At 38.1% G+C, this 22346-nt stretch overlaps 2 protein-coding genes across 5 annotated transcripts in view; both read right to left on the bottom strand.

Annotated features, from left to right (window-relative positions):
• Positions 1 to 1045: 1045 nt before the first annotated feature.
• On the bottom strand, positions 1046 to 19296 carry LOC310722363 (store-operated calcium entry regulator STIMATE-like). Of its 2 annotated transcripts, XM_083534773.1 has the most exons (11): positions 18663 to 19296; positions 16115 to 18264; positions 13592 to 13640; positions 12735 to 12830; positions 12538 to 12659; positions 10239 to 10351; positions 9615 to 9692; positions 9376 to 9525; positions 7737 to 7847; positions 3207 to 3330; positions 1046 to 1405 (listed from the first exon to the last, which is right to left on the bottom strand). In XM_083534773.1, the coding sequence occupies exons 2-11, from the start codon at positions 16320 to 16322 to the stop codon at positions 1299 to 1301; spliced, it is 1158 nt and encodes a 385-aa protein (XP_083390899.1). In that variant the 5' UTR covers positions 16323 to 18264; positions 18663 to 19296; the 3' UTR covers positions 1046 to 1298. The 2 variants fall into 2 exon arrangements, with proteins under 2 accessions (XP_083390899.1, XP_083390898.1); XM_083534772.1 differs by lacking the exons at positions 7737 to 7847; positions 9376 to 9525; positions 9615 to 9692; ... (4 more) ...; positions 16115 to 18264; positions 18663 to 19296 and adding an exon at positions 3412 to 3568.
• Positions 19132 to 22346, bottom strand: part of sfmbt1 (Scm like with four mbt domains 1) — a 27863-nt gene continuing 24648 nt past the window's right edge. For all 3 annotated transcript variants that reach the window (XM_083534751.1, XM_083534753.1, XM_083534752.1), the window contains exons 20-21: positions 22160 to 22288; positions 19132 to 20348 (exon numbers count right to left, since the gene is read on the bottom strand). In XM_083534751.1, coding sequence (XP_083390877.1) covers positions 20208 to 20348; positions 22160 to 22288 — 270 coding nt within the window. In that variant the 3' untranslated portion in view covers positions 19132 to 20207. The remainder of the gene's footprint in view (positions 20349 to 22159; positions 22289 to 22346) is intronic.

Here is a 22346-nt window from a genome sequence, read left to right as displayed (position 1 = left end):
TGGGACACTAAATCTGGCAAAGTGAGAGAAAAAGAGTGAAAGCCAGTATGTCCCAACCGGGGCTCCTGGAGAGGTGGAGGAAGGGGTTATGCTACTCTGGGCTATTTATATATATATATATATATATATATATATATATATATATATATATATATTTATTTATTTATTTATTATTATTATTATTATTATATATTTTATTTATTTATTATTATTATATATTTTATTTATTTATTTATTATATATTTTATTTATTTATTTATTTATTATATATTTTATTTATTTATTATTATATATTTTATTTATTTATTTATTTATTTATTTATTATTATATATTTTATTTATTATTATATATTTTATTTATTTTATTATACATAATATTCACCTTTATTTTAATATATATTTTTTTGTATACTTTGTCTATATAATCGACAATTACCTCATTACTTTTACTCTTCTACTTAAAATTATACATATCTACTTGCTTCTTTATTTTGTTGATAAAAACTTTGTGTTAATTTTTTTTAAATGTAAGTAAATCATCTCACTGCTGACTTGAGGATGTAAACCACACCTTGGATTTGAACCCTGAGCTTCAGCAGCACGCAAACACTTGCGCTGTAACCCACTGAGCTACAGATGCTGTTGGAGAACAAATTCTTTTATTGTTTATTTATAGCTTTTTTCTGCATTTATTTTAAGAAAGATATAAGCAGTACTTGAACCAGGAATCCAAGGATTGAAAGACGAACACTTTCCTGTGCTGCCACAGAGGAAGTGCTACACAAAATACTTTTTGTAATAGTTTATCCTGAATATGAAGCAGCAGCTTGTTCAGGCTCCCAGTTGATACATGCCATTAAAGAATAACATGCCTTATCTGTAAAGTATGTGTGTGTGTGAAAGCTCACGTACACAGTTATTTCAGGCACATAGAGTGGAGGATAAATACCCTTTTTTTTAAAGGCCCTGGCGCCTTACTGGTCTGGTGGTGTGTGTTGACTTAATACTATGAAGAACACAGGATTAAAGCTGTGAAACAGAAATCTTTTTCTTGACTGAAATTGAAATCTTTAATAACATCAAAAACTTAGAAAATGCACAAATACAATTGTTACTTGAATATTTTAATGTATAAAATATAAGACTTAATTGACAAAAAATGTATAATAATAAATCAAACACTTATTTGTTTAGAAACATTTTACAAATTGCACCAAAAAAATAATTCTTTCAGCATTTGGAAATTCCAACTTCCGGTTCCATCATCATATAATTAGACAGCAGCCTTTCTGAAAAAATCATTTGCCGAAGACACTCCCTGATGGAGCTTTGGGCTTGTCGAATGCCGTCTCTGTTCCGGTTCGCACACCGCTGAACACAGATGGAGCCGTCTTGCCCATACGTTCTGAAAGTAGAGGCACCAGACATATCACTGCACACATCCTAGAGTACTTTTAATCCAATTCTATACCAGAGCTGGTAATACACTACAGTTATTGATTGATACACAAAGTACTTTAATATACTGTAAGAATGCTGTCTGAAACAAACTGCTATAACCTTAAAGTTGATTTCGATTGAGGACTCATCCTGGATCCTTTAATCAGTTTATATTACAGCAGTGTCCCAACACTATCTGTTTTTTCATCATTTAAGACTAAAATGCCATATGCTTTTATTTGGTTTTAAGTGCAGGTAATGCAGAACATTTGGGAAACAAGTTCCAATTATAAAGAACACAATTCCCACTCTCTTATCAGCCTGTTGTAAAGATAGTTATACAAATAATACAAATATAGTTTGTCATGTTACAGTGAAAGCACTAAACACTGTGTTCTAAACACTTTCTTTAGTTACAGCTTGACCTCTATTTGTTACAAAGTGCTGACACTGGAGACTCCTTCCAGAAATGTTAAACACCTCACCAACAACTGCATCATATCAACAATGACAAACAGAAACGGCAACATATTAAAACATATTAATATAAACGTGCATTTTTTCATTTTCATGTCAGTCCGATCGCTGAAAAATGACAAGACTTTTTTTGTTATGTTACTTCTCCAAACAGGAGGGGGCGCAAGTTTCTGCCGGTCACCATTGTAATTAAAACCGAGTAGGATATGCGCATTATTGTGAACATTCACCAAATTATGTAAAATAAATAAATAAATAAATAAATAAATAAAATAAAATAAAATAAAATAAAATAAAATAAAATAAAATAAAATAAAAAAAAAAATATATATATATATATTAAAAAACCCAAAGTTGACAGTGAAAACCGTGTTTTCCAGGCAATACCTTACCTTTTAATTTTTTAATTTATATATATATATATATATATATATATATATATATATATATATATATATATATATATATTTTTTTTTTTTTTTTTTTTTACCGAGTTTAAGGGGGCACTTGCCACAGGCTTCTGTATGTTTCAAACTTTCCCTTTAATAACTGTTATGTAGCACTTTTTAATCTGTTCTCTGAGGGTAGTTTGAGAATGTTCTTATGGCTACTACATAAAAATAGGGTCATTGCACATTTGTTAAAATACATACATTTGCTTGTCATTTAACCAAGTTGGCTATTTAAAGGCACATAACTGCACAAGTTTTATATTTAAAAAACAAATAGCATTAATTGCATAATGAAAACCCTTAATAAAGAGTAAATTGAAAAATTATGTAAAATGTGTTAAGTCTGTATTAATAATCTGCCCCCCCGGAAAGATTTCTGTAGTTCCCAAAGAGGTAAATGAGGCATTTCGTGTTGCCACGTGACTAAGACACCTTGGTGCTTGTAGCAATGTTAAAATTTTTACTGTAATTATCTGTTACTAGTTCAGGAATATTATGTAGTGAAAAAAGACAAGCTTCTTCCAGCACTGGTATAATAATAGTAGCCCAAGTGGCTGAGGCCCTTAATCAGAGACCCCTACAATTCTCTAAATTATACATTTGAGCACTTGAGGGTTTAAGAGCCTTGAACAAGGGCTCAGCAGTAGCATTATGGCAGTACTGGGATTCCTATCAGAAGTCCACCATCTTAACCAGTGCCCTACCATGTCCCATAGCTAAATCATAAATGGTTTGACAAAGTTTTCAAGCAGGACGAGCAGCAACAAAATCCACAGTTGTTGTAATGCTAGCACCACTGTAACAGCGCTTGAAATAAATGGACTTTGACAAACTCACCACATTCCACCATGACTTCATATGTTTTACTCTTCACTTCTCCTTTTAGGCCCAATTTACTGCGGGCCCCTTTCAGGTCCTCCTCCTTCATGGGGGGACGCTTCTTCTTCTTCACCTCTCCTGGCTAAAGGAGTGAAGCAAATGATAACTCGATTTGAATCACCTGTAAAAAATAAATGTTACACTTGCCTACATGATAGCGTACCTGAGACATGGCGTATGCGTATATCCGTACGATCCCGTCTGGCCCTTTTCCTTGTCCCTCTCCTATCTCAGTGCCCTTTATATATCCTTCCCTCTGTGTGATCCTCTCCTTGGTGCTATCTCTGTCTTTCTGTTATCACAGTGTATTATTAGCTATGACGTCAGCGACGGTGCAGCACGAATGGATGATCCTTCTCTTCGAGAGTGATGACCTCGAACAGCTGGACGAATAAAACACAAAACATACCCTCACAAACACCCCCCACCCCCCCACCCCATAACCTTAGACTTCCTCTTCTTTACTGAAATGGGAGCCAATCATAATGCTTTAGTTTCATTATGACACATCATGACATTATCAAAAGCAATATTCGGTTTAACAGCAGTCTATGTGTCTCCTGGACATCAGGTGAATTTCATGTGCAAAAAAGGTTTTGGAATTTAAGTATTAAGAGATTTAATCTATGTCCTTTTGTGTATGTGTGTGTGTGTGTGTGTGTGTGTGTGTGTGTGTGTGTGTGTGTGTGTGTGTGTGTGTGTGTGTGTGTCTAGAGTATATGAAATGAATTATAAGAAGAGGATACAAATGGAATGTCACGCCAGTATAAGATACAATATGAAGGTAGCGTGATTCATTTTTTAAACGTAGGCTCGATAGTTTTATTTCTTACCATCTGCTCAAGTAAGATAAAACCTGCGTTGCTGAAAAGCGAGACATTTGTTCGAGTCCTATGAACATTATTTTTCATAATATACACAGTTAAAATGAAGACCCGAGAAAAGCTATTCATAAAACAGATTTTCCATTAACAGCCTTTAAATATGACTGTCTCATCACAAATTATGACATTACAAAGACCTAAAATATATGTGACACACTCACCATTAATTATTTTGTCTTAGTACAGATATAGTGATAGTGATATGGACGTCTGTGATCACTGGGACATTTTCCAATAAAAGATTGAACACAGCAAAACAAAATAACAAAGCACTTTTTTTTTTGGGACAATGAGTCAGCTTTAATAAACAAGTCAGCAGGTTGTGTGTGTGTGTGTGTGTGTGTGTGTGTGTGTGTGTGTGTGTGTGTGTGTGTGTGTGTGTGTGTGTGTGTTTTCAGAGGGAAAACAGGCTATGAATAGTCATTGAGCTGATGTGTCTGGCTCACTGTGGGATCTGGTTAGACTTAGGAAACACTGACAAATGCTTGTATTAGAGGGTCCAAATATTATGTACTGCAAACAACTGAAGTTAGACATGTCAAAAACTTTGATACACACAATATTAAAAAATATCAGATAAATACTAAGTTATTGCAGCAGTTAATATACAAATTGTATTTTTTTATTAGAGGGGGTGTGGCCTCTGTGTCTGTCATTCCCGGTTAAGCAAAGAGCAAAACAATTTTGTGTCATATATATGATTTATACTGATATAATAATTTATCCTGGAAATTTATTCAAATTAAATATTTTCAGGGACACAAAATGTTTTATTTCTTGGAAAGCTCTAGGAGGAAATAATAGAATATTATGAAGCTAAGATTTATGTAATTTCAAAAGCAAATCGGTTTATATGCTTTATTTTAAAAAGAAAACTACAAAATAAGCAGAAAACCGTAAAACATTTGTGAGCATTTCCTATATTAGACAAAAAGAATAAATCAGCTCGTTTATTTTTTCTATCTTGACAATCAAATACTCTGCTTCCTTCAGCTAAACACAAAACTATGCTGTAATGCTGCATGAGAGTGCTGACCTACTGTGTGTATATTTCAGGCTTTACTCAGGCTAATCGTAGAACAGTCAATAGTTTAGCGCATTGTGTTATGTCTACATTCCTGCACTCAGTTTACACTTACCATCTGTCCCAGTAACTGAATGTTCAGGATTCCTTCTCACACCAGTGATGGACTGTTTATGTACTCCGTTGTGGTTAGGATTTGGTGTGCTCGGGTTTAATTCCCGGTTGTGTGTTAAACCCATGGTGTTTGCTGTCAAGAATTGAAGTTCCTGTATTGTACCCGTCATTGTTTACTGAACTAATGTAAGATTTTAGTGAGAATAGACACCCAGAAACACTTGGGACAAAATTGTATTATAGTTTATATTGGAAGTAATTCATAGCACACCCAGAATTTGCTTAATAGTAGAAGTGTTCAGTGTCAATGACCTTAAGCCCAGAGCATTCAGAAAGGCAGCTGTCAGGCTCTGAACCAGATCCCAACCTTGCACATTTAACAAGCTCATAGTTGAAAAGAGTGTGTTAGAAAAAAAGGCAGGGGGTTGTGTGGCGAACCTGTGGTGACTGCCATCCATTATTCACTAAATATGTCCAAAATAGGACCTTAGTGTTGAGTTTCCACATCAAATAAAAAAAACAAAACAATCAAATCAAAGATACCATTTCATTGGTATTGAGATAAGGCTGTCATTATTTAAACTCTGACTAGATTCCTGCTTAAACCCTGAAAAAAAAAAAAGCTCTGGCCAGACCAAAAAGTAAATCTGAAAGCTAATACAATCAAAATGAAGTATGCTATATTATGAATGGTTATCTTTTTCAACTAATCAATTTGGCTAAAATGTACAAATAGTAAGAAAAGCGATCAGACTGGCAAGGAATCGCAGACACCAAACATCAAATCACAGACAATGCTCCATATTCAAAAGAGTATTCAAACCAGCAACGATTAAGCGATCTTCATTTGCAAATGTCTGCTATGGCTGATATACTGTGTGGATTATCCAGGGAATGAAACACCTCTCTGGTTCATGCTTTACATTCCGTTTGCGGCTCGCCCACATTGACGTTCCTCGGGCCCTGCACATGCTTCTCACGCCAGCTCATCATCTCCCTGGTGGTCTAGTGGTTAGGATTCGGCGCTCTCACCGCCGCGGCCCGGGTTCGATTCCCGGTCAGGGAACTAAGGTTTTGGCGTGACAAAATGTTATGAAAAAAAAAAAAAGAAACATTACAAGAAGCAGCAAAAGAAATTTCATTTGTTTATTGAAAAGGCATATAAGGACATTGCAACTTGTCAGTAAACCCCACTCGTGTAGTAGTTAGTATTTAAGATTCCCAAATACCAAAGTGTCCTTGGACAGTGTTTATCAAAACAAACAGAATTCGCAAGCAACATTGCTGCCGGTCTTCACAGTACTCCAAAATCAGCAGGTTAAGCGTGAGCACGAGAACATCGAGACATTAGAACACAGTCGTTGGGACACCGGGAACGACTGGTGGCACATAAGGATAAAAACTCCACAAAATGTGAGAATTCTACCATGATTCTCTCGATATCGTCAGGGAGGAATGCTACAGTTTATACAGGATGCCAAAATGTGAACTTTGCTACAGAAAAGGCATAAAGTATGAGGGGTTTCATGCCTTTCCCACCAAAAAACAAAAACACCACAGTGATTAAACAAAACTGTGCAAAAGGTAACCGTGGAATTAGTTCAAATCTCCCAAGAGGACAGAGGAACCATAAAACACTGTAGAATCAGAAAGTCACACAGACACAAACACATGGACACACAAGCGTTGCCCAAACATACGTTTTGCAGAAATCCCCCCCCCCCCCCACTGTTTTACAAGAAGGTTCCCTTTTTTATGAAACCTAACAAATACATATTGTAAGTAGCTTGAAAGAAAAAAAATTTCGTATCGCTTTATACTGTTCGCCAAACCGTTTGTTCCTGAGATCTTTGCACCACACAAGTTCAACATTAACATTGATTAAACGTGACGGCACGCTCGTTATTTTTTATTTGTTCTTCATACAGTCAAAAGGACGACGCGCTAACGAGACAGAAGAGAAACGCTAAAGGTAGAGGTGTGCTTGAAGGCCGGGTCATTTCTCCCAAGTTAGATTTTCCATACAAAACACATCGAGGCTGAGTGACTCCAGCCGTTTAGTATATCTACAGGTATAAAGAAGCAGCACTGGTCTCCAGTATACACTTTCTTTAGTAAGGTGGTTGGTATATATATATATATATATATATATATATATATATATATATATATATATATATATAAAAAGCAGGAGCGTTTTTGTAACAAGAGCCGGCTTATAGAAAACAGCAGGAAGGAGTCGTATTCCTCTCTCGCTGTTTTGAGGGTCGGTGATAAAGCCACTCCTGCGGCTTCGCAGCTCCATAATCAGTACCTAGAGCTTTGTTCAGGAACGAGTTATTCCTCCTACCTGCTGATCCGTGCACGGATGGAAGGCTGGACACATACTAATCTGTCTCTCAGGTGAGCAGAATGCAGCAGACCGAGTCTGTGACAGGAATGAGCAGATCTAAAGATTGATCACACAGGAATGCCCAGTCGGTGTTTCTTTTTCTTAACAGTTTTGAGACCGGCGAGTCGGCGTACGTCCTCGTCACCGTCCGAATCATCCATTTCGTCATCCGCCGAGAACAGGATCTGATCGGGGAGGAAAAACCTACAGTTATTTTCTTTAACGTGCACATCAAAAATAAATTACGGCTAATGGCCTAAAGAAATAAAGCTGTGACTAACACTGTGACTTAGGAGAGTCATATTTAATCGTGGTGTAGTGCAGCATGCCCATGTGGCAGCATGTAGAAGCTGTTACAATGCACTGACACTGGAGACTCCTTCAAAAATCCCCCTCCTCATACAGTAACCGTACTTACTGTAAAATGTTTTCTACGTGGATGAATAGACAAACAACAATATGATGCAACAATAGATAGGATGCGTAAAGGTTTTTTCTTTTCTAGTATAGACGCATCCTATCTATTGTTGCATCATATTGTTGTTTGTCTAATAAATACATGGATTCTAGACTTTGATCTGAAGTAGAAGCTGCTGTGTTTGACAGATGAATTAGGCCAGTTGATGTATCCCGATCTATTTATCCATGTAGAAAACATTTTACAGTAAGTAAACCGAACCGAAACCTTTAGCACATACGGCGAAATACACCACCTGCTTGGACTCGTTCATGCATGGAGCAGGGACTGTTGTACCCTACAATAAAAATATTCCTCACTGCATATCGAGCGAGTGAATGAATAAATGAAAGATGGAATGAATTATTTTAGGTCAATAAAGAATGTGTTTCTTAAATGCAGACATTTGCTGAAGTATGCTGAAATAAGCAGAACAGTTAAGTAGAAATTTTATATTAAATATAGAAAACATACATACGCATTAATTTATTCAATTTTTTTTCAAATATATATATATTTTTTATTTTATTTTAAATATTCTGTAATTTTCACAATTACAGAAAACCTTTATTGTATATATTTCTTTATTGTATATATATATTTTTTTAAGTGTCCTTGCTATATTTCACACACATTTAGAGAAATAAAAACCTGAAATTTTTTACCTCACAAATTGAATCCAATTTATTTTCCATGAGACAGAACCACACAAAAAGCGAAATGCTTGGAAACCCGGTACACTAACAATTACACACGGATCCCATGTAATAACTTTAGAGCAATGACTCGAATAATTTTAGAAAAGCAAGGTGGAGTTAATGGTTTGTTTAAAAAATAAATAATAATAAAAAACACTCTTTGCTCCATGACCTCTTCAGTCAGCCGTCATGTTCCCACACCGCTAATGACAAAATCAGAAAGAGTAGGTACTGTGTGAAGGATATGAGGCGAGTTAAGCTCAGCCACACCTGCGTCATTAATACAATACTCACATTGAAAGAAAAAACAAAAAAACTAAAAATACATAAAAAATTAAAACAGCTGCTGGGTGTACGGGTGACACCATGTTACACAATTACCTCTTAAAATATTAGATGTTATTAGACTTCATTGGCTGGTTTATTAGTTCAGCCTGAAGCTTGGTGCTCTTAAATTACTTCTAGGTATGAAGCATTTTCTCTGCAGGAACCTATGCTGTATGTTTGTGTGTGTGTGTGTGTGTGTGTGCGCGCGTGTGTGAGAGAGAGTGACCTCACCTCAGATTCGGAGTCATCATGCGAGAGCGCTCGTCTGTAGCGCACTTTGCTGTTGCCTCGTGAATCGTCCGCGACCTCTCGCTCCTCCAGCTTGGCTTTTGTCCTGCCTTTCTTCATTAGGAAATTATCGACGACCCAGAACATCAGGGCCTGGTCAAGCACACACAAACATTCAGAAATGTACAAATGTTTTAGGTAAAAAGTGCTGTTTCACCACAGGAACCAGACGTTCTACTCACATTAACGAAGAACGGCACGATTAGCATAACGAGAGCCAGCTCCAGCTGTGGGTTGGTGATCTTGTTCAGCATAGCCAGCTGTACACCCAGGCACAAAAGAGAACAATCAGGATGAAGGTCGAGCTTACAAGAAACTCTTTTCAACCTAGAGCATATATACTATATGGCCAAAAGTTTATGGACGCCTGATCATAAGATTCGTATGAGCTTTTTTTTTTTTCCGAACATCCCATTTCCCATTTGGTCCACATTTGCTGCTGAAGATGTTCCACTAGATTTTGGAGTGTGCTTGTGGAGATTTGTGGAGATTCGTTCAGCAAAAAAGTGAGGTAGAGTGAACTACTGCATCCAAAGTCATCTATACAATTGTGTGGCTTGTGGTAACAGTTTAAGGGAGAACCACATGTGGCTGAAAAAGTCAGGTGTCCCAATACTTTTGTTCACAGTCTATTTTCACATAGAAATGTCTTGGTCTTGAATAACTAAGATTATGTGTAAAGGATGAAAAAATCCTACTGTAATTATAAGCTGTTAAGAGTCCATTAGTAAGATAAAGAATAAAAATGAAACGGTTGAGCTGCGAATCACACAAATCTAATCTCCGGTGTAAAACGTGTCACTGACCTTCTTCCACTGGGGAATTAGAAGCACCAGGATGATGACCACCTTCTCAAACATCATAATTAGGATGTACAGAGCACATTGGCCTGCCCAAGCAGTGCACTGAACTGGCTCCCCTACACACACACACACACACACACACACACACACACACACACACACACACACACACACACACACACACAGACACACACAGACACACACAGACACACACAGACAGACACACACAGACACACACAGACACACACAGACACACACAGACACACACAGACACACACAAAGACATCATTAATATATTGCGAAAGAAGCATGCAGAATACATTCTGGTTTCCTTCATTAACGGCAAACAATATATGACTGTGTTCCAACGTGCATGAGCGCCAGCGTGCGATATGACGAATAAGAAAAGAATCATCCTGGCCATTTTTCATTAGAAAAACGGCGTGTTCATAATCCTCTATCTTACTGCACGAATGAAAAGAAGAGCCGAACGGATGACATTCGCGTGCCAGACGCATATTAGTGAAGGTTTGTGACGTGAATTACAATTTCCTCCTCCAGCTTGACGAGCCTTTAAATAAGCGCCGGCGCGATTTCTTTCTGTTCTTCGTAACGACCCGTTCCGCTGATAAGCCTAATCAGTATAAATTACTGGGGGTTAATCAAACAGCAGAATAATTATCACACGCTGACAAGATGTTGGTACAGAAACACAGCGTGCTCATTTTTACACACTTTTTTGTTTTCCTTTTTTAAAAAGGTGCAGTCTATAATGGTGAAGGTGTCTGTAATAATGATGGAATCTCAAAAGCTACATCAAACAACCTCTGCAATATTACTAAGCCATCTTTTTTTCTTGGATTTCTTGCCATTCCTTGTATGTTGTTTAAGGCCAGAATTGAGCTTCTAGGACAACCAGGGCAGGGCTGATCAATCTCACTACTTTGCTATAGATTCTTAATCACAACAGAGCTGGTGGGGTTGATTATTAAATCTTTGAAGAATTCTTCAAAATCTTCAAAAAAAAAAAAAAAAAAAAAAAAAAAAAGAAATAAAGTGGGTCATGTAAGAAAAACAATTGCTATTTAAATGTTTTGATCCCAGTCTTATGTTTTTGGAGCATTAAGACAGATTTAGATTTGGACAGTAAAGAATATAAACAGTCTGCTACAATGGACACAACAGCCATGAACAGTTTTATACTCACGTCTCCATCAGGGAACAGTTAATAACCTCAACAATTATGATACAATAATTAATGGACATTCGGCATCACCCAGGTGAAAATGGGTTCTTTTGAGCAACAGTATGGTTTCATGCTAAGGAAAAGCACTATAGACACATTATTGCTTTGAGGATATGATTGAGAAGTATAAAGAAGTTTAGAAGAAGTTGCATTGTGTGTTTGTGGATTTAGAAAAAGCGTATGACAGGGTGCCGAGAGAGAAGTTGTGCTATTGTATGAGGAAGTCAGGTGTGTCAGAGAAGTATGTGAGGGTGGTGCAGGACATGTATGAGGACAGTGTGCAGTAGGAACGACAGACTGGTTCAAGGTGGAGGTGGGACTGCATCAAGGATCGGCTCTGAGCCCTTTCCTGTTTGCAGTGGCAATGGACAGGTTGACAGACGAGATTAGACGAGGTCTCCCTGGACTATGATGTTTGCGGATGATATTGTTATTTGTGGTCAGAGTGTTGAGCAGGCTGAGAAGGGCCTGGAGGGGTGAAGGTACACGCTGGACAGAAGGGGAGTGAAAGTCAGTAGGAGTAAGACAGAGTACATTTGTGTGTATGAGAGAGAGGGCAGTGGAGTGGTGCGGTTGCAGGGAGAAGAGGTGGAGAAGGTGGAGGAGTTCAGGTACCTGGGTTCAACAGTGTAAAGTAATGGAGAGTGTGTTAGAGAAGTAAAGAAAAGAGTGCAGGCAGGGTGGAGTGGGTGGAGAAGAGTGATAGCAGGAGTGATTTGTGATAGAAGAGTATCTGCAAGAGTGAAAGGGAAAGTTTATAGGACTGTGGTGAGACCTGCGATATTGTATGGTTTAGAGACAGTGGCATTGAGTAAAGGACAGGAGGTGGAGCTGGAGATAGCAAAGCTGTAGATGTTGAGATTTTCATTGGGAGTTACGACGATGGACAAGATAGATCATCCAGATACCCTTCTATCAGTTCAGAACACGATCTCCAATTTACACCCTCCAACTCTAAAATACGTTTCCTGAAAGAAAATCTAACAAATTAAAATAATTTTGTTTTGAGTCTAATCCTGTATTTTTAAAGAAACTAGACTAAGAACAAATCTTTACCATACTCTCCGAAGCGCAGCGACTCCCACTGCCTCCATTCGACCACGGCACTTACGGCCTTCACACCACCGTAAATCACCAGCATGCCCAGTGTAGCGTCCAACAGAAAGTTTATGAGGTATCTGGTGGTATGACAGGAAAGAAGGTCACACGCAAAGAAACATCTTGTGACAGAAATAAAAGCAGTGGGGACTCACAGTGAACACGGGTCTTCTTTCGTCAGGTCTGACAGGTAAACGTTGGCAAAGTGAATGAAGAGCATCCCGATGGCCAGCTTGGAAGTGTCAAGAAACCTAAAGAAGAAGTGAGAGGGAGAAGATATGAGCAGACTGATGGTGAAAATTATTTATTATAATTATGAATTCATTTTAACAAAAGATGGAGGTTTAGTCCGTTCCTTATCCGCCATGTCTGGCTAAGATTTCTCAATAATATGACATCATTTGAAATTGGCGTGCGAGATACAGAGCTCTTACTTGACCTTTCATAATATTAGAGATGAAATGAATCACTAAATACACATCAAATACACTATATGGGCAAAAGTATTGGGACACCAGACTTTTCCAGTGTAATTAAAATAATTAAACTGGATTATAATTATAATAAACGTTGGAGGCAAATAAATGTAAAGGACGTCGCAGGATGTGAAAATATGTTTTGCACTACTTCAAGTAGAGGATCTTGAGTAGCCTGCTATAGAGCGTTGACCTCAACCCTATTGAAAGCCTTTGGGAGGAATTGGAATCATGACTGCACCCAAGACCTCCTCACCTCCCCTACATCAGTACCAGACTTTACTTTTTTTTTTTTTAGACTTTGTGTCTGAATGAATCTACTGGGAGATCTTCCCAGAAGAGTGAAGCTAAAGTTCGAATGAGATGTTAAGAAAGTGTCTTATCTTATGGTCAGGTGTCCACAAACATTTGTCTATTTAGTGTAGTTTCATCTAAGAATATTTCACGTGTTTCAGGGTGGAATTGATTTTTACACACACAATTCTGATCGATTATAGAGCATTGTTGTGTAAGAGTTCAAATCGTGATTGCCTTACCAGATCCTCCAGGGTCTTCTTTCGTGCTTGGGTTCTCTGAAGCGTTTTACTGCAGTGCAAACACATACACGCAAAAACAAACACACACACACACACACACACACACACACACACACACACACACACACACACACACACACACACACACACACACACACACACACACACACACAAGCACTGAAATGAGGTCTGAGCCATAGAACAGATCAATACTAGTTACCAGGAATATTCTCTGCTAGATATAGCTGTCCGGCTCTAGTCCACGACATGCTGAGGGAGTAGTTATTTGCACAGAAGTTATTTACAGCAGCATTGAATAAGCCAAACTTCCCAAAATCTGGAAAAAAATATAAAAATATATATAAAAAAAATCTCTTTAACAAATGAATCACCTGAGGTAAACTTTAATAGCATTCCTGCAAATATTACTCAGCAGTTTCCCTAAAAAAGGTCAGATGACCACAAGTAGCAGCGTCTGAGAAGCACAAAGATCGGATTTCACATCTATAATGATTTACTTTACTAAATAATTCATCGGAAAAGTATGCAAATGCAGTGGCATGCACGGGGTCCGATAATCAGCCTACGACGGATCGTTCGGCACCGTACGACACCCAATTTGCAGCTGGAATTGATCTAATCGTACAGAAGTGCTATTCAGAGAGCAAGAATCAGAAATAAAGCTGTCGCTGTTTCGGACAATGGTGGTTGTGTTTGGGGCACAGCAGCAGAGTCTTCAACACGTGCCTGCTTCCTTTTACAAACTAAATAATGTATAGAATGGGATGGATAGGCAGGGGATGTGAAATCCTTTATAAAAAAATAATAATTACATTTTCCTATTACTAACACTGGAGCCTTTTTGAAGCATTTGCTCAAATTATCAGTACATCCCATGAAGACTAAACATTCAACACGTCTCCATAACCTCATTGGAATGTGTTTAGTGCTGAATAGAAATAGAACCCCGACTGGTGGAGCCTCAACACCAACATTCCCTTTATTTTTTTAAAAGTAAAAAAAAAAAAATTCTCCAAAAGTATTTGAGTTTCCATGATGGAGGAACTTCCCCCTGTTTGTTTAAGATATAAACCAGGTCTACACATAACACACACACACACACACACACACACACTGGGAAGATTATTACGGTCACCAGAATCTGAGGTCACGTTTTATATGCAAATTAATAACATCATAATGTAATATAATTTAATAAAATCGCATTTGTGGACAATATCTGACATGATCTTATATGTTTATGAGGCATTAGGGATTTTCTGCTCTTGTTTCAGAATCAGTTAAATTAACGTTATTTTTTGCCTAGATAAGCTACATGATGAGTTTGGTTGGCTTGTCGATCAATTTTTAAACAATTTCACTTCGATTTTCCAGGTGAACACATCCAACAAACCTGGAGAATTCATTGGAATAGTATATCAGCACTCCAAAGAAGAATCTCAGTGCTATAAACAAAACATATAACTGTGATCTTCAGTACCCACAATGTGTATTGGTTCAATTTCCTTAAACCGAGCCGAGTCCAAAGCTTTCACTTTTCACACGAATATCAGTCAGCGACATGTTTGATTTGCCGTTGTACAGTTTGATTGCGTTGTTGAAGATTAATGATCGCTCTGTACGACCTTCAGATGGCATCTTTTCAAAGTAAACGAAACGTTCTCATATTTGATATTCTAAATGCAAAAAAAAAAAAAAAAAAAAAAAGAATATATTCAGACTGACGTGGAGCCACAGACAGAGGTAAGGAGTCACAAGGAAACCCAGAGAGGAATCAGACTCAGAAAAGGGAAGCAGTAGTGTTTTGTATAATTAAAGTGTGAAATGGCCTTTTTGCATGTCGCATGTACGTTACAGAAGAGTGAAATTCTTTCTTTGCATACCCCAGTGAAGTTAGGAAGCTGAGGTCAGAGTGCAGGGTCAGTCATGGTGCAGCAACCCTGGAGTACAGAGGGTTTTGCTCAAGGGCCCAAGAGTGGAGGCTTAAGAATACTGGGGCTTGAGGATTCTGGGGCTTGAACGCCTGACCTTCCAATCAGTAACTGCCAGAGCCAATAATCAATGAACTTCCACAATTTCCTGCCATTGTATCATGACACGGCTGAAACAAATACCTCAGCGTGAAGTTGCCACCTGGCTTTAACCTCACATATATTATATTTTCACCCTGTAAACAGTTAAACGTGTTGAAATAAAATAAGCATCAAACCTTCCACGTTTTGTTATTTTAATACAATGAAACATTGTCCCTGACCTAAATCACTTCATCGTAAATTATCAAACTCCTGAGGTGAACCTGAAGGGCAGCACTCTACATCAGCCACTGCAATTGTCGCCATGTGACGTCATCAAGCTCACAACATTGCTGACTTCTTACAGCATTGAATGAAAATACAACTGACAAATTAACAGCAGAAACACCATGCACGCCCCTTCTCCTTCTATTTAAACCTGTGGATGGTTCAGGGTGGAGTTGTGCTTTAAAAGGCTGTGTACACTTACACATGAGGGTGCTGAAGGCCACCACCCCGAGCAGACCCTGCAGGAAGATCCCAAAGCTGTCCATCAGGTCCCCGTTGGCGCATCCCTTCATATCCGGGTCTCCTCCGGGAGACGAGTTGGAGGGCAGCGCGGCTCCTTCCCCGGGTCTGGACATCATGTGTCCGGCTGCGTTCCCTTCCAGCATCCCACTAACTCCGGTATTCGCCATGTTTTCCCCCCAAAACTCCCCAAAAGAAATGGCAGGATTTCCGGTATGACAGGCCTCTCAGTAGGAGTGTATGTTTTTTCTTTTTATCAAGACGTCCCTTATTCTATTTTTCGGACCTCCATTTCCTCTCAGGAAGCTCAATAAACCTGGTTTCTTATTTTATAAAACATTATATTGATTATTTATTGCATTTAAGACCAGGCTACCTCACGTCACTCACCATGCCATGGACCAACATCCTATTAAAGACACCAGGGGGCATGTAGAAGGGATGCTATACTGTCTTAATATCCACCATTCTCTCACTAAGAAATAGTTTTATTTTTATTTCTTTAATTCTTCTCTTTTTCTACCTTCACCTCTTAAAACCTAGACTGTAAACTATGCTAGCTAGTCGTGTAACTGCCAACATGCACTGACTCCGGGGGTTTACAGCAGGCTGTAAAACACGCCATGTCACATATTCCCTTTCTTTCCTTCTCTAAATATATATTTCTATCAATTTTAATTAACGTACAATTACATTACAGCACCAACACCGGACCGACAGCGCCTTTAAAACCCAACCGTTAGATGAAACTCCCGGTTCGATTCAGTCCTAGAGTCATCCGGTTGTTTATTTGTTTTTGCTTATTTGTTTGTCCAAACGTCTTCATCTGAAACGTAAATTCTTCTCCAGACTGAATTGTTTTTCTTTCCTTTCAGCCCTCAACTGCAAACAGTCACGTTACACATCACAGCCCAACATCCTACTCAACTTCCGCCTTGACCCCCCCCCCCACTCTCCACGTCGTAGTGACGCATATAAAACGCGCCCTATTCTGGGAATCCTGGGAAATGTAGTACATATCGCTTCTAAACTTTAGCTGTTAAAGCAGAACCCGAGTAGTGCAATGATTTAGATTTTTAAGTAAAGAATGAAACACAACAAAGCGTATTGAATTGTATAATTAACCAAAAAACAATTTAAAGGGATAAGAACTATTATAATTAATTTTTATAAGTGGCTGGCCATCAGGGCCAGCAAGGCCTTCACTGCTGGCCTAAACTCTGACTTACGTTTTTATATATCTTTTGTCAATGAATATGTATTAAATTATCCCAATAGTCTATTCTCTTCATTTCATAGGGTTTCTTTCGGTTGCAACCAAGGTCCAAGAAACGTGCCTTGAGGCATTCACAATCAACAGTGAGGCACTTGTGGTATAAAGTATATGCAAATTAAGCTGTCGCTTTAACCAATCAGATTTCAAGTTGATGGCACTGAGGCCATCTAGCAGGCATACATTAAAATCAGCATTTTCACATCTTTTGATTGGATAATCATAGAGCGCACTAGTCAGAGCTCGCAAACCGCATCTGTAACAAACCGAACAAGCTTAAATATATTCGTGTCAAATTAATAGGGTTTTTTTTATTCCACAGTGGCTGACATAGGAAGCAGATTGATTTGTTTGCAGATACACTTAGAATACATTTACAAAAAGGACTTTTTAAGAAAAGCTGGACATCCTGAGGAAAGTCAGCCAATAGAGGGTTAAAAACAATGAAGCTTTTCTTTAACCAATTATACTTTTGTGTTTCTTTCATGTTGAATTTGCACAAAAGCACACAATCAGCCTTCATTTCAAATCCCCATTAAAATCGTAATGCACAAAACAAAATGCTGGAAAAACCAGAGGTCATTTTACGAGGTGAGTTGATGGTTCGGATATAGATGATGTATGCTGGCCACGCAGTTGTGGCTCCAGTGAAAGGAGACTTCTTGAATTGTGTTCACTGGGTTTCTTGCTTTAGTTATTGCATTCATTCGATTGTTTTTCCTCTCCCTCAAGTTATTAATACCAAACAAAAATTGATAAAACATTGATGCTTGTTTAGACTGACATTAGAGACTCCTAAAACTGCAGACTCATTACATAAATGAATATTTAATAAATATGTATTACAAATACATATTTGTATTTGTAATACATATTTGTATTTGCCCACCCAGGGACGCCAGGGGGAGTGGTGGCTCCAGCGGTTAAGGCACTGGGTTGCAGATCGGAAGGTCTGGGGTTCAAGCCCCGGTATCGCCAAGCTGCCACTCTTGGGCCCTTGAGCAAGGCCCTTAACCCTCTATGCTCCGGGGGTCCCTTACGAGGGAAATATCAAGGTCCGTGACGTCGGAGTGACGTGGGGCCGCCTTCCCGTGGGCTCACCACCTGCAGGAGGGAGCGTAAGGGACGGTGCTGTGAGGATTGGGCAGCAGTCGAAGGCGGGGGTCTGCTTAGACTGCTGCCCCCGCGACCCGAATTACGGATAAGCGGGAGAAAATGAATGAATGAATGAATGAATGTATTACAAATTTCAACATAAGGATTATAAGCCTTTTGTAACATATAAGCCTATGTTAAAGCGTCCATTATACATGTCTGTGTGTGAGAACATTAATGGAAACAGGGGGTTCGTTCTATATAGTATACATTAAAAGCTGATTCTGGTTAATCTGATTAAAGAATTTAGCACTGCTGTGGAGAAAGTTTGTTTATTATCAGAAGTAAAACCAGTTCTATTTCATCGCTGAAACCACAACAGCCAATCAATGACACCTAAATAACTCCCAATGTGTGTAGTAATATACACTGAGACATAACAGTGATGTATAATGCAATAGTTGGCGCTTACTGTTGTGCTTAATTATTCTAGATCTGTAGAAGGCTGGATGATTAATGCATAACACAATTAACATCAATTAAAAAAAAAAAAAATTAGTTTTTCCATTTCATCATGGAGTATTCCCGCATCAATGAAGTACACAAGGTAATTTGTTTGATCATGGAATTTATTTACAGCACCTCTTTTGAAAGAGACAAAAAATTAGCTCCAGTTTAGTTAAATTTTTTTTTAAATAACATTTCACAAACATATACAATTTAGATGAACAAAATTAACATTCAATCAAATGTTTTTGAGCCAAAAAAAAAAAAAAGGGAACAAAATCAAACAATGTAAGTAGACACACACGTAATAAAATGCTTGGAAAATTCACCAGAGCGCTTTGGAGATGGAACGAGATAAATGGGGAAAACTAACTCGAGAAATTTGACTCGTCGAACTCCTCGAAATACGAATGCGATGCGTGAAGCCGAAACTTGATTCTGGACTTGCATACTTTATTATATCGGACAGATCATCCCGAAATGTTTATACAATAACCTGAATCCTTTTGTGTGCTTGAACGCTAACCACGACATCAATCACATTAAAGGTGTTATATTACACGAAATGTCATTTCTGAACGCGGCCGAAAACGACTCGAGTGTCAAACTGGAGGAGGGAAAAAAAAAAACTTTCTTTACAGAATCCCACCGCAAAACCAATTACCAGGCGTGTTTACTTTACATTGTAATCCTCCAAAAAAACTAAACAAAACAAACAAAAAACCCTGTAACTGGGACATTTAATCCCACTAAAGGGAATATCTGATATTTACACGTATATACAGACAGACTACTATGTACACGTTTGCATACCACTTACTGTACACGGGCAATTGGTCTTTGTGCTTAAGATTCTTGCATTGTCTTCCGCTCTAAGATTATTAAAGGTTTCAGAAAATAAGCTGCTTGAGCCTTACGGAAAAAACTAGCTAATGACTGACTGAGAAATCTTGTGAGATCACCTAGAACGCACGATCAGTCTGAGCAGAGCTTTGTGACAAACACCACTAATTCTCAATTCTCCACACACCAAATTCCCTCCTCAGTAGCTTATTTCTATCAGAAATAAAACTCAAAGTAAACAAAAGAACACAGACTCACATTTTCTCTCACACACACAAAGAGAAATAAAATATTATCAAATAAAATAACCCCCCCGGGCGCTGTCATCGTGCTACCCTCAGCTGGCAAACTGCTGGTAAAACGCCAGTTTGACCCTCTCGATGTGGTGGCACAGCTTAATGGCGGGACCGAGTTTTAGGTCCATACATTCCTGCACAGTGGGCAAGTTTAGCAGCAGCAGGGCCTGGCCATCAATCTCCTGAAAATGATTCCAAAACAAACAAATAAATGATGAGAGAGTGATTACGTATAAGATTTCATAAGGCTCAAACACCATCAGAATCCCTGTGCTGTTTCCAGTGGGGCATGTTTCTGTTTGAGTTTCTATCCAATCATATTTCAGACATCGTGTGTTTGCCAGGGTCAAAGAAATCTGCCTTGCGAGCTTCATAGTCAACAGCGAGGTGCATGTAGCTTTAAATAAACGACAATGAAACTGTCACTTTAACCAATCAGATTTTAAGTTGCCGACACCAGGGCCATTTAGCAGGTATGTGACGGCGTCTGATTTTCCATGTCCTTTGATTGGATGGTCAGAGAGCGCACTAGCCTCTGTAGCAAACTGCGCAAACTCAAAAATATTCAAACGAACAGACTCGTTATCGATATAATTCTGTTAACATAAAAATTGCTGTTCTGCACGATTGCTGCGTAAACGTCCATTGTCCACATGTACAGTATTTATTTTTATTCAGACGACACTTTTTCTTTTCAACAATCGTTTTGTACTGTACTGGTCAGTGCTACCGTGTCGCTTTGTTTACTGTATGGCGAGACACTGTGTTCACTTGCCTCTTTGCATTATCTAGTCCTTTTTCCTTTGCACTAAATGTTGCACATGTGCACTTCATGTAGTTCGGTTTTAATTGCGCGTAGTTGCGTGTTACTTTTTGTTATTTTATGTTTTTTGAAGTAGCACCCTGGTCCTGGGGGAACGTTGTTTCTTTTCACCGTGTACTGCCCTGTGTATAACAATAAAAGCCTACTTGACATGATATATGTGTAGACTTAATAGCTGTTTGATTCCACAACGGCTAATAGAAGAGAAGAATTTGATTTGGTCGCAGAAAAACTTTCAAGGACATTTTTAAATGTCATGAGGAACGTTTTTTCTTTTACCATTTACAACATTTTTTCCTGTAGAATTTGCACATGCACAAAAAAAAAAAAAAAAAAAAAAATTATAATTTTCTTAATTAAAAAAAAATTTCATGGTTGGAGGAGTCAAAAAGTACAACATAAAAGCACGGAAAATTGTCATATAAAAAGGTTAATATTATTGCGTTAATATAATATAATAATATATTGCGGGAGGTGCAGTTGTGGCTGCAGTGAAAGAAGAATTGTTGAATTGTGTTTCTTGCTTTAGCAATGCCTTGGATACATTAAGTGAAGTGACTTTTCACCTCTTACCATGGTTTCATACAGATGTGAAAATCCTTCTATCAGGTAAAACAATTCGATACACATCTTAAACAGATTCGATTAAAAATTCAGTTTTAAATACGATACGATTTATAACCAATGCAATTCGGTACAGCACGGACAGGATTCGATTGAGCATGCTATGTTTAGTTTCAAGTTTGATCCAAAAAAGGTTCAGTTAATTTAAACGTAATCAAAATTTCATGTCATTTAAATTGTAGTTTGCACAACAATATACACAATTTCTGCACTTTCGTTATTTCGTCTGTAAATTGCTAGAATCTGCGTGCACGATCGATACCGTACTCAACTGGTTCAAGTAATGATTTGTGTTCGACATTTCTTTAGGAAGCTAAAGTCATATTTTTGCCAAGTGTAGATTATTCAGTTTACACGCACCTTTACTATAACAACCACAGTGGATTTGAGAGTGGATGTGACCAGTAAATCTGAATCATTTCTGCAGTCTTCCGGATACACACATAGTATATACAGTACAATATGTTAAAATGAGATACAATAAGACAAAGGATATAGAAACCAAGTACGCTGTTGAGAGATGTTTTAAGAGAATAAAGTAATCACCTGATCCATGAAGATGCGTGCGAGTGGAGCGCAGTCGGTTGTCCTGATGAAACGCACCACATCTGTAACGCTCCACTCCAGAGGACTGCTGTCCAAGCACAGCTTCTGAGGTGCCTCAGGAAAGGGACTCTGAGTGATACATAGCGATAAACCCTTTTATATTATTGGAATAAAAGTTGCATTGACT

Source organism: Silurus aristotelis, assembly GCF_946808225.1.
Source record: "Silurus aristotelis genome assembly, chromosome: 28".
NCBI classification, from domain to species: domain Eukaryota; kingdom Metazoa; phylum Chordata; class Actinopteri; order Siluriformes; family Siluridae; genus Silurus; species Silurus aristotelis.
Note: the sequence above shows the minus strand (reverse complement) of the source record. Positions and strands in the feature narration are given on the sequence as shown.